At 43.0% G+C, this 13,668-nt stretch overlaps 1 protein-coding gene across 3 annotated transcripts in view; it reads left to right on the top strand.

The window, feature by feature from the left end:
* ZNF462 (zinc finger protein 462) overlaps nt 1-13,668 on the top strand; it is a 309,667-nt gene that overhangs the window by 135,432 nt on the left and 160,567 nt on the right. For all 3 annotated transcript variants that reach the window (XM_029604896.1, XM_029604891.1, XM_029604894.1), the window contains exon 4: nt 6,952-12,353. In XM_029604896.1, the coding sequence (XP_029460756.1) occupies nt 6,952-12,353 (5,402 nt within the window). The remainder of the gene's footprint in view (nt 1-6,951; nt 12,354-13,668) is intronic.

Genomic DNA, 13,668 nt, shown 5'->3' on the forward strand with positions numbered 1-13,668 from the left:
CCAAAGAGAACAGGGGGGCTCCACCCCATCTTGGATCTAAAGGCCTTGAACAAATTTCTGCGAAGAGAAAAGTTCAAAATGGTCTCGCTGGGCACCCTGATTCCCCTCCTGCAAAGAAGGGATTGGCTTTGCTCCCTTGACCTAAAAGACAAATACGCCCACATCTAGAACTTCCCTGGTCACAGGAAGTATCTACGGTTCTTCGTGGGCGAGAGGCACTTCCATTACAGGGTGTTGCTGTTCGGCCTTGCTTCGGCCCCATGGGTCTTCACCAAATGCCTGGCAGTAGTGGGTGCACACTTCCACCGGCTGAGGGTATATGTGTTTCCTTATTTGGACGATTGGCTGGTTAAGAGCGTCACCCAGGAGGGGGGTGCTTCGTTCCCTGCGCTTGACCATTCAGGTGCTGGAGTCCCTCGAGTTTGTCATCAACTACCCGAAGTCCTATCTCACCCTATTGCCTCAGTTAGACTTTATTGGTGCCCGTCTGGACATGTCACAGACCTGGGCCTTTCTTCCTTGCGTTCCTTGGGTTCTTGCTGTGGCGAGTCTAGTCAAACGACAGGTCTCTGCCCGATTTCTTCTTCAGTTGCTGGGTCAAATGGCCGCATCTGATCATGTTACTTTCTGGACTCGCTTGCATATGCGGAAGGCTCAATGAACCCTGCTGTCTCAGTGGCAGCAGGCCACCCTGGACCTCAGTGTATGCATTCACATCACGCCGCCTCTCCAGACCTCTGTATTTTGGTGGGAGAGTAATGAGTGGGCCTGAACAGAAAACCAACATGGAGAACATAAGAACATAAGAAATTGCCATGCTGGGTCAGACCAAGATATAATTGCGATGGAGAAGGTACGGAGAAGGGCTACCAAAATGATAAGGGGAATGGAACAGCTCCCCTATGAGGAAAGACTAAAGAGGTTAGGACTTTTCAGCTTGAGAAGAGACGACTGAGGGGGGATATGATAGAGATGTTTAAAATCATGAGAGGTCTAGAACGGGTAGATGTGAATCGGGTATTTACTCTTTCAGATGGTAGAAGGACTAGGGGGCACTCCATGAAGTTAGCATGGGGCACATTTAAAACTAATCGGAGAAAGTTCTTTTTTACTCCACGCACAATTAAATTCTGGAATTTGTTGCCAGAGGATGTGGTTAGTGCAGTTAGTATAGCTGGGTTTAAAAAAGGATTGGATAAGTTCTTGGAGAAGTCCATTACCTGCTATTAAGTTCACTTAGAGAATAGCCACTGCCATTAGCAATGGTAACATGGAATAGACTTAGTTTTTGGGTACTTGCCAGGCTCTTATGGCCTGGATTGGCCACTGTTGGAAACAGGATGCTGGGCTTGATGGACCCTTGGTCTGACCCAGTATGGCATTTTCTTATGTTCTTATGTTCTTAAGGGTCCATCAAGTCCAGCATCCTGTTTCCAACAGAGGCCAAACCAGGCCACAAGAACCTGGCAATTACCCAAACACTAAGAAGATCCCATGCTACTGATGCAATTAATAGCAGTGGCTATTCCCTAAGCAAATTTGATTAATAGCCATTAATGGACTTCTCCTCCAAGAACTTATCCAAACCTTTTTTGAACCCAGCTACACTAACTGCACTAACCACATCCTCTGGCAACAAATTCCAGAGCTTTATTGTGCATTGAGTGAAAAATAATTTTCTCTGATTAGTCTTAAATGTGCTACTTGCTAACTTCATGGAATGCCCCCTAGTTCTTCTATTATTCGAAAGTGTAAATAACCGATTCACATCTACTCGTTCAAGACCTCTCATGATCTTAAAGACCTCTATCGTATCCCCCTCAGTCGTGTCTTCTCCAAGCTGAACAGCCCTAACCTCTTCAGCCTTTCCTCATAGGGGAGCTGTTCCATCCCCTTTATCATTTTGGTTGCCCTTCTCTGTACCTTCTCCATCGCAACTATATCTTTTTTGAGATGCGGCGACCAGAATTGTACACAGTATTCAAGGTGCAGTCTCACCATGGAGCGATATAGAGGCCTTATGACATTTTCCGTTCTATTAACCATTCCCTTCCTAATAATTCCTAACATTCTGTTTGCTTTTTTGACTGCTGCAGCACACTGAGCTGACGATTTCAATGTATTATCCACTATGATGCCTAGATCTTTTTCCTGGGTGGTAGCTCCTAATATGGAACCTAACATCGTGTAACTACAGCAAGGATTATTTTTCCCTATATGCAACACCTTGCACTTATCCCAGAGTCCTCGGTTTTCTTAGCCTGCCTGGGCTGAATGAACCCTAAGTGACTTATTAAGAATGACTTGCAGGTTTTTCAGGATATCTGGACAGGCTGGCTCCAAGATGATGCTTATTCATAAGTTCATACAAAGAAGAAACCAACAGCGGGAGCTTCAGGCACTAATTCTCAGGAGTTTCTATAAACACAGCCACAGAGTTGTTAATTGCTCTGACAAGTAAGATTTTAACAGAACAAAGGACTATCTCGAGAGTGATGGTAAATGGGCCACACCTGGAAAAAAGTAATCAGGGGTAGCTAGGGATGATCTTATCATGCAGTTGACATGACAACCTATGTAAATGGGCAGTCACACACACTAGAATCTTCTGCAATATTGTATGTTATCTATAAAAGAAGGATCAGTTCCTGTATACGAAGAGATGCTGGTGGACAGTTTGTAGGAGGCATGGCATCAGCATCTCCCAAGAATACTTATATTGAATAATAAAAAATTATGCTTTCAACAAAAATCTAAGTGTTCTTGTCTCCCTGGCCATAAGCGTCATAAAAAATGGTGTGGCGCTTAACAGAGAGTCTGTCCAATCTGGAGTAGGGTTTTTTTTTTTCAGTACCCCCTGACCCAGGTTGTGCTTACCACAGATGCTTCCACCCTGGGTTGGGGTGCGCATGTGGACGACCTCCACATGCAAGGTCTCTGGTCCACTCAGGAAACTCAATGCCAGATCAACTTCCTAGAGCTTCGAGCAATCCGATATGCACTCTGGGCATTCCAGGATCGCTTGGCCAACCAGGCGGTCCTGATACAGACCGAAAACCAAGTGGCGATATAGTACTTTAACAAGCAGGGAGGTATGGAATCATTCCTCCTCTGTCAGGAGGCTATTCAGATTTGGTCATAGGATCAGTCCTAGGGCATGCTGCTCTGAGCCATGTATGTAGCCGGGACGAAGAATGTGGTGGCAGACCGGCTGAGTCGAACATTCCAACCCCACGAGTGGTCCCTGGATCAGGCGGTAGTGGATCGCATCTTCCACCTTTGGGGGTCCCAGACATGGACCACTTCGCCTCCCCCTGCAACATCTAGGTGAGGCACGTCTGCTCCCTGTATAGGGGAGATGGAAAGCCAGCCTCTGACGCCTTTGCCCACCATTGGGTTGCCTTCTGTATGTGTATCCTCCACTTTCTCTGGTGATGAAGATTCTCCTGAAGCTCCGACAGGACAGGGGGGACCATGATTTTCATTGCCCCTCGTTGGCCAAGGCAGGTCTGGTTTCCGCTCCTGCGGGATCTCTCGGTCAGAGAATTGATCAGTCTGAGGACCTCCCCCAACCTGATCACGTAGGATCAGGGCAGGCTGTGCCATCCCAACTTCAGGCATTGTCTCTGACAGCCTAGATGTTGAAAGGCTAGATTCTGCAGCCCCTTGACCTCTCTGACAGTGTGTCTCGGGTCCTTGTAGCTTCCAGGAAACCTTCCACCAGTCAGTCAGAGGTTTTACATCTGGTGTGAGAGCTACGGCTTGGATCTGTTCTCTTGCCCACTCCAAAGGTGCTTGACTACTTGCTACACCTGTCGGATGATGGTCTGAAGACCAACTCTGTCAAAGTACACCTGAGTGCCATAGGGGCCTACCACCAGGGTGTTGACTGTTTGCCCTTCTCTGCAATCCATAGTAGGATGGTTCATGCAGGGTTTGCTTCAGCTGAAGCCTCCCCTGTAACCTCTTGTTGTGTCCTGGGATCTCAACGTGGTGTTAGCTCAGCTCATAGAAAGATCCTTTTGAGCCACTGAGGTACCTGACCTGGAAGGTCATCTTCTTGGTTGCAGTCACTTCGGTGCACAGGGTCAGTGAGCTTCAGGCGTTGGTGACATATCCGCCCTACACAAAGTTCTTTCATGATAGGGTGAATACAGAGGACCACCCTAAGTTCCTGCCTAAGGTGGTGATTGATTTTCATCTTAACCAGTCAATCATTCTGCTCACCTTTTTTCCCAGGCCCCATTCACATCAGGCCGAACGGGCTCTGTACAGTTTGGATTGCAAGAGGGCCTTAGCTTTCTACCTCAAGTGGACAGCAAGCCATAGACAGTCCCTACAGATCTTCATCTCTTTCGACAAGAATAAATTGGGAGTTGCGGTTACCAAGCAAACACTGTCCAACTGGCTGGAGGATTGTATTTCCTTCTACTATGCGCAGGCGGGCCTTCAGCTTGGAGGCCATATCAAGGCTCACTCCGTCAGAGCCATGTCTGATTCGGTGGCCCACTTGTGAGCGGTCCCCGTGGCCGAGATCTGCAAAGTTGCAACATGGAGTTCGCTCCACATGTTCGCTGCCCATTACTGTTTGGACAGGGATGGCTGACATAACAGCAGTTTCAGCCAGTCTATCCTTTGGAATCTCTTTCAGCTATAGAACCGAACTCTTCCTGCCTAGGGCCCTTTTCGGCTGTTTCCCACAGCATCGGAGTTGTTGTGCCCATTGGCACCCAGTTAATTGCCTGTGAGTTTAGTAAAGTTTGGGAGCAGCCTGTAGCTACATATTTACCCATGTGTGAGAACTACCTTCCTGCTTGTCCTAGGAGAAAATAGAACTGCTTACCTGTAACAGGTGTTCTCCTAGGACAGCATGATTTTAGTCCTCATGAAACCCACTCACCACCCCACAGAGTTGGGTTTCTCCTATGGTGGTTTTATTTTTCGTGAATTCTATATTACGAGACTGAAGAGGGGACCCTATGTGGATAGAGGCATGCTGGGCATGCTCAGTGTGCCAGTCAAATTTCTAGAAACTTTGACAAACGTTTTCTGTGCCAGGCTCCATCTGATGATGTCACCCATGTGTGAGGACTAACATCCTGCTGTCCTAGGAGAACACCTGTTACAGGTAAGCAATTCTGCTGTACTCAATTTTGCTAAAGAACTAGTGAGATTATATCACAGCATTTCCTTTAAATACCACCCCTCCTGAAGAATTAAAGAATATTCTAATAAGTTCTTATTAGGAAGACTTATTTAACGTATACTATATTTGATATCTGTACGGCTAAGAATTTTGTAATTGTAGAGCTTGAACCTCTTGTCCTAGGGTTTCCATGTTGGATATCCATCATAATCATATGTGCTTGTCATGGTACATTCTTCATTTAATTTAATTTAATCTGAAATGAATTTGAGATGCATTCATTTGAATTCCAAATATGGGGCCCGATTCATCAAGGCATTTTCCCGTAGACACAGAAGGGGAAAAATGCCTTAGTGAATAAGTCCTATAGTTGGATAAATGTGTGTTGAAACACAAAGGGATGTGTTTCCAACTCATCTGAGGGAAAATTGAATAATGATTGGCCTGTAGTTTGTATTGATAGCATGGCATGTAATGTTGCGGTAAGACCACATGTTTGTCATGTTCAGCTTCACTGGCTTCTCTGTTAACTCCCTAATGGTGATTCAAGAAAAGACAAACAGAAAATCTGCAGACATGTTTAAGAAGTGATTCCAGTGAGATGCAAAATTGCCCACACAAGAGGAATTGCCTTCATAATTCCAAAATGGCATTTACCTGAATTGGCACCTGAAATCTAAGCAGGTATTATTTCTGCTGATCATTTTATTATCCAGAAGCTCGTCCGAGCGCCTCTTTAAACATGTCGACAGATGTAACCAGAACAACTTCCCGTGGGTGAATATTCCATAGTTTTACTATACTGGTAATAACCAAACCTACTTCTCTCCATCCTTGTCGTTTTTGAGGCTCCTTTCACCAATCCATTAATGTAAGTGAACAAACAGTATGGAGGTAATTTTCAAAGAAGTTACGCGCATAAATGTAACATAACTATCATAGCAATTTTCAAAAACCCACTTACACATATAAAGTGCATTTTCACGTGTAAAACCAGTTCTAAGCCTGTAAATCCTTTTGAAAATTACCTCCATGACCATATTTCTTCGTAAATGTCTTTTTTGCTGAAAAAGATAAGACAGTCAGAAAAGCTTTTTTTTTTCCCCAGAGGATAACTTCATCCTTTGATTAGATGCCATTCTATATAGCTTTTCTTGTTTCTTGATAGCCATAATCTAAAGAACCTAAATTCACATTTAATCTTATATGCCACTGGTTTCCTAATCACTCTGAATTTTCAGACTCCTTTGTGAGAGGACACTATCTTGAAAACAACATTTACAACATTGCTTGGTGTGCTTTACATGGGGAGGCTGATATTTAGCCCTACTTAGCCAAATAAATAGAGACTTATTCAGCTGTGGCAGCCACTGACTAGCTGGCTATGTTCAGTGGATGTCACTTAGCTGGATAAGTATTTATCTAGATAGGTAGATAGCTGGATATCATGGAGATGGGCAAATGGGGGGATCGGGGCTGGGACTACTTATCCAGTTATCTTAACCAGATAAGTGCCGATATTCGGACTTATCTAGTTAAATTAACCAAATAAGGTAGATCTGCTCGATTGCAGGTCTAAAGTTAGCTGAATGTAACTTATCCGGCTAACTAGAACTTATCTGGGTATATTCAGTGGCATAGCCATGCCGCTGAATATCCCTTCTAAGTTACCTGGATATTTTTAAATATTGGGCATTTAATTTTTAGAAGCTGTGATTCTTTTACAGTGTTATTTCTTTATGAAAGCAAATATTTTAAAATTTGTAATGAATTCCATTTTTTGTTTTTTTTGTTTCTTTCTTTAGGACAAAATGTAGCTCAGATGGGGACTGGAACCTATTATGGACAAAGCTCAGGTTTTTATGGTCAGAATATCATATCCAATCCTAAACCAACAAACAAGTTTTTTCAGTGCAAATTCTGTGTGCGTTATTTCAGATCAAAAATCCTCCTCATAGAGCATACCAGAAAGGTACATGGTCAGTCTGGAGAGAGTTCATCTGGAGCTGCTATAGATGGAGCCTTAAATTACAACATCATGATGCATGATGGATTTGGCAAGGTTTTTTCTTGCCAGTTTTGTACCTACAAATCACCAAGGCGAGCAAGAATTATTAAACATCAAAAAATGTACCATAAAAATAGTCTAAAAGAGACTTCTTTACCTGCTACTGTATCGGAGTCTGCATCTTCGTCTGTGTCACTGCAAGAAGGATGCAAGGAACTTCCGGCAGAAGTAGTGGAGCGCAGTATTCTAGAATCCATGGTTAAACCTCTAACAAAATCTAGAGGAAACTTTTGTTGTGAATGGTGTAGTTATCAAACTCCACGAAGGGAACGCTGGTGTGATCACATGATGAAAAAGCATCGTAGCATGGTGAAAATATTGTCAAGACTAAGACAACAGGATGGTACAAATGTTTCCGATCTACAAACAAAAACTGCACAGAGTCCCACCTCTAATGCTAGCTTCATGCCTTTAAATGCTACAGGATGTGATATGTCCAATGCTAGCATTTCTAATATCAGAAGCTCTATGAGCAATTTGCTTCCTAGATGCAATTCTACATCTTCCAAGTTTTCTTCCGTTTCTTATCCTCAGATGAAGCCCAAATCACCTCACAACTCTAATATGATGAGTATGGTAGATAGATCTCCTTATGGAATGACTGATATGACAAATTCTAGTGCCGACATGGAAACTAACAGCATGCTAAATGATTCCAGTTCTGATGATGAGCTTATTGACATGGAAAGTGAAAATGGCTTGAGCTCTATAGACCATCAGACATCAGGACTTTCTGGAGAGCTACTGTTAGGGTCTGAAAGTGACAAATTACTGGAAACAAAAGGAATTCCTTTTAGGAGGTACATGAATAGATTTCAGTGTCCCTTTTGCCCCTTCCTCACCATGCATCGGCGCAGTATTTCTCGACATATAGAAAATATCCATCTCTCTGGAAAAACTTCTGTATACAAATGTGATGAATGCCCATTTTCTTGCAAAAGTCCATTAAAGCTTGGTGCACATCATAAACAGTTTCACACGGGTGTACCATCTGATTGGGATGCTATGAACTCTCACAATGAATGCATTCCTCCTCCTATGGGTGATAGTCCACTATCTTATGAAGGTGTAAATGGCAGAAAGTCTGGAATTTTGATGGAATCTTCCCAGCTGTCGTCTCAACAGCATCCATACAAATGCACAATATGTAACTACTCCACAACTACGTTGAAAGGTTTGCGAGTTCACCAGCAACACAAGCATTCCTTTTGCGACAATGTACCAAACATTTCTGGACAACAGACAAACATTTCACAAGACCTTGAGGCAGATACCAATGCTTCTTCCAGCACTGTGAAGAAAAGTCAAACTTCTATTCTTGGGTTATCTTCTAAAAATAATTTTGTAGCAAAAGCCTCTAGAAAGATGTCTAATGACTTTCCTTTGGACTTGTCACCAGTGAAAAAGAGAACTAGAATTGATGAGATAGCAAGCAACCTTCAAAGTAAAATCAGCCAAACTAAACAGCAAGAGGATTCAGTGATTAATGTTGAAGATGAGGAGGAAGATGATGAAGAAAATGAAGTGGAGATAGAAGTAGAGTTAGACAAGGAAGAGGAGCAAGCAGAGCAAATGATAGAGGCATCAGGTTCATATACTCCTGAGCAGATTTGGACGAGAGATCCTTCGGCTCATCAGAAAGACACTAACTACAGAAATGTACCACAAGATTATGCCTCTACCAACGGAGCAGAGATTGAGTTGACTTTATCAGAAGATGAGGATGATTTATATTTTTCTGGTGACCTCAAGGATCAGCAAGGACAGAATGCATCAGGTTCCTGCAGCCAGTCTAGTATGTATGGTGGAATTGATCAAAATAGTGAAAATGCAGAGTTTAGTGAAGATTCTGAAAGACTGTACTACTGCAAACACTGTGATTTCAGCAACAAATCTGCCAGGAGTGTGAGCACCCATTATCAACGAATGCATCCGTATATCAAATTCAGCTTCAGGTATATCTTGGACCCTAATGACCACAGTGCAGTTTACAGATGTCTAGAATGCTACATCGACTATACAAACTTTGAGGATTTGCAGCAACATTATGCTGAACATCATCCTGAAGCAATGAACGTGCTTAATTTCGATCAATCGGATTTGATATATAGATGTCGTTTTTGTTCTTACACTAGCCCAAATGTTAGAAGCCTCATGCCACATTACCAAAGAATGCACCCAACAGTGAAAATTAACAATGCAATGATATTCTCTAGCTATGTTATTGAACAGCAAGAAGAATTAAATTCTGAGTCCCAAACCTTGAGAGAAATTTTGAATTCTGCTCCCAAAAACATGGCCACATCCACACCAGCATCCCATGGGACAAACATGTCTTCAGCTTATAACAAAAATGCTACAAAATCTTTTGGTCCTGACAGTGATAATCACAAGGATTCTTCAGTTAATAGTGTTGTGGTTTATGACTGTGATGTATGCTCATTTGCAAGCCCAAATATGCATTCTGTTTTGGTGCATTATCAAAAAAAGCACCCTGAACAGAAAGCTTCCTATTTCAGGATACAAAAAACAATGCGCGTTGTGTCTGTTGAAAGAGGTTCTGCCATTTCCCAACTTGCTTATGATGCAGGTCCACCCATGCCACCCAAAGTTTCCAACATGTCTTCACCAGCAGACTTGAATGTTGAGCTCTATTACTGCAAACATTGCTCGTATAGCAATCGTTCTGTTGTTGGAGTGCTTGTCCACTATCAGAAAAGACATCCAGAAATTAAGGTTACTGCTAAATACATTCGACAAGCACCTCCCACAGCAGCATTGATGAGAAGTGGAGAGGCAACACAAGGCAATTCATCAAAAAGGCCGACTATGCAACAGATGAAAAAGAGTGGTATGCCACTTCAGGAGAATGAGATGTTCTTCTGCCAGCATTGTGATTATGGAAATCAAACTGTCAAAGGGGTGCTAATTCACTATCAAAAGAAACACCGTGATTTTAAAGCAAATGCAGATATGATTAGACAGCACACAGCTACTATCAGGAGTCTGTGCGACAGAGAACAGAAAAAGCCTGCTGTCGGCATGCATGCACCCCTTTCCAGTGGTGAACGTGACAAAAATAAGCTTCGAAGTCTCAAATGTAGGCATTGTTCCTATTCGACGCCTTACTTTTATGCACTGAGAAAGCACATGAAGAAAGATCATGCTAATTTGAAAGCCACAGTCACTTCGATTATGCGATGGGCATTTTTAGATGGATTAATAGAGGCTGGCTATCACTGTGAGTGGTGCATCTATTCACATGCAGAGCCCAGTGGTCTGCTCATACATTACCAAAGGAGACACCCAGAACATTATGTTGACTACACCTACATGGCAACTAAGCTCTGGGCAGGGCCGGATCTCTCTTCTCCTCTCCAGGCGGTACAGTCAGAAGCAAGGACCTATAAATGCAGAGACTGTACTTTTGAGGCATCTTCCATTTGGGACATTACTAACCACTATCAGGCCCTTCATCCCTGGGCTATGAATGGTGATGAATCTGTATTGCTAGATATCATTAAAGAAAAAGATGCTGCTGAAAAAGCCAGCACTCCATCTCAAGAGGTTACAACACCCCGAAATAAGTCTCTGCAGAAGGCAGTCTCAAATGCTCACTCAGAAAAAGAGAGCCCTAATAAATCAAGCCTTTCCCACGAAAAGACTGTTCACCTGACCTCTGCAAATCCAGCCATATCTTCCTCTCCTTACCAATGCACAGTTTGTCAGTCTGAGTATAATAACCTGCATGGCCTTCTAACTCATTACGGCAAAAAGCATCCTGGCATGAAAGTTAAGGCTGCCGATTTTGCTCAAGATATAGATATTAACCCAGGATCTGTGTATAAATGCAGACATTGCCCATACATTAACACACGCATCCATGGTGTTCTCACACACTACCAGAAACGGCATCCTTCTATAAAGGTCACAGCAGAAGATTTTGTACATGATGTGGAACGGTCTGTTGATATCTCACAGAATGACATGGAAGAAACAAGTAGGGTTTTTAAGCAAGGATATGGTGCTTATAGGTGTAAATTGTGCCCTTACACCCACGGAACCCTTGAAAAACTAAAAATTCACTATGAAAAATACCATGATCAGCCAGAGTTTGACATGCTTTCACAATCGCTACCGAAAGAAACTGTTTCTGTTGAGCCAGAGACCATCTCAGAAGAAGAGATTGCTGAGACCTTGGCACCAGATGAGGTTGCAGATGTTCCCGTATCGTCATCTTGCTTTTCACGATCTCGTTTGGTTTCCCACACGGTGTTCAGGTGCCAGCTCTGCAAATATTTCTGCTCCACCAGGAAAGGGATAGCAAGGCACTACCGTATCAAACACAACAATGTCCGGGCACAGCCGGAGGGCAAGAACAACCTTTTCAAATGTGCGTTATGTACCTACACCAATCCTATTCGCAAAGGGCTTGCGGCACACTACCAAAAGCGACATGATATCGATGCATATTATACCCATTGTTTAGCAGCATCCAGGACAGTTAGTGACAAGCCAAATAAAGTAGTCATTCCTTCCCCTCCGAAAGATGATTCTCCCCAATTAAGCGAGGAATTGAAGAGAGCAGTGGAAAAGAAAAAATGCTCATTGTGCTCCTTCCAGTCCTTCAGCAAAAAGGGTATAGTGGCACATTATATGAAGCGTCATCCCGGCGTTTTCCCCAAGAAGCAGCATGCAAGTAAACTAGGGTGCTATTTTACTCCTGTCTATGCTGAGGAGCTTGACGCCGAAAGGATTTTGAAGGATAAAAATGACTTTGAACAACCTGAGGTGGAGCCTGAGACTAAGGAAGCTGAGTGGCTCCCTTTCAGATGTATAAAATGTTTCAAACTATCTTTCAGTACGGCTGAACTGCTGTGCATGCATTACACAGACCACCACAGTAAAGATTTGAGAAGGGACTTTACAATTCTAGGTAGTGCCACCCGCTCTCTCAACGGCACTTTTCAGTGCAAGCACTGTGACAGCAAATTAAATAACATATTCGAGCTAACCTCACACTTGAATAGTCACAACGAAGAATTCCAGAAGCGGGCCAAACGTCAAGAGAGAAGGAAGCAGCTTCTGAGCAAGCAGAAATATACAGAAAGTGCGTTTGCAGATTTCAGACAGGAAAGGGTAAGTGCATTATTTGATTTCCTCCATTGCCAGTGAGCACCACCACACTAGGATCATGCTTGATGGTAGTGCCTGTAAATTATTCATTAGCAGCCATATTAGTGTGCCAGCGAACCCAGTAAGTCATTTTGAACAGATCACATAGACAACATTCATTTCCCAGTGAGACACTTGAGCAGCAAGCTACACAACAAGAGCCATATTCCGTTTTCCTATTAAAGCTTACATCGGAAGAAAAAAATTATCTTCATTTAGTTTTGTGCTGTTTTAAAAATATTGTACCATAGAAGAGTCACATTTAAGGGTTCTAATGAGCATACATCTTCCAAGAGACAGGCTGCAGGCGCACTAGTGTAGATTAATCTTTTGCTTCGAACCCTCAAAGATTCTTCCTGAGTTTTGTCTCTCATTTACTAAGCACTCTTAACAGGTAAATTTGAAAAGGAACATGCGCACGCCCATAAACACACACATTGGGCATGCGAGCAAAATTACACTTAATTTTATGTTGTGCGTGCCAGTACACATGTATCATTTAAAATATCCCTACCACGCGTATGTGTGGAGCCTTTGCGCTCGTACTCGTACAAGTGACCGAGAGAGAGAAAGACAGACAATCTGACACTCATATCTCCCACTGTAAAAGGGGCACTTTCAACTCGGGGTGGGTTTTGGGGGAGCGGTGGTACTTTGGTCTGCCTAGGGTGCAAGGTCTTGTCAAACCGTCTCTCCCCCCCAAAAAAAAACTCACTCTGAGTTGAGTGTCCCCCTTACAGTGGGAGATATATAAAGTGTCATATTATCTGTCTCTCTTTCTCCCCTCCCCCGGAATTCAGGATCCCTCTGGCCCAAAAATCGCCTCATCAGGACCACTAGTAAAGTTACACAGGTAACATGGCGCGCATTGCCATGTTCAGCCTTGCAAAACTCGGGGGTTGTGCACGTAAGTCTTGGCCCCATTGCATCATCCCTTGAAAATTGGCCTTTTAATGTGTACTATTTTAGACATGATTTTTATTATAAGGCTGATAGAAACAAATTGCACCCTGAGGTTATCATTAACTGTGAGTCCGTCATGTTGCTCTCATTCCGTAAACAAGCTTGTGTTAAAGATGAGAAATGAATATAATTATGTGCTATTGCGTAATCACATTAAACATTAAGGCACGAGGGTTTCAAGTACAATATTGCTAGCAGTTATAAACTGAAATGCCTTTCTTTCCCAAAATGGTGTTTGGGCAGAATCTTTTGTATCCCACGTAAAACATTTTTGTATTGAACTTTTCTAAAGACTATACAGGTATATATATCTCTA

The sequence above is a fragment of the Rhinatrema bivittatum genome, chromosome 1, assembly GCF_901001135.1.
Source record: "Rhinatrema bivittatum chromosome 1, aRhiBiv1.1, whole genome shotgun sequence".
Taxonomy (NCBI): domain Eukaryota; kingdom Metazoa; phylum Chordata; class Amphibia; order Gymnophiona; family Rhinatrematidae; genus Rhinatrema; species Rhinatrema bivittatum.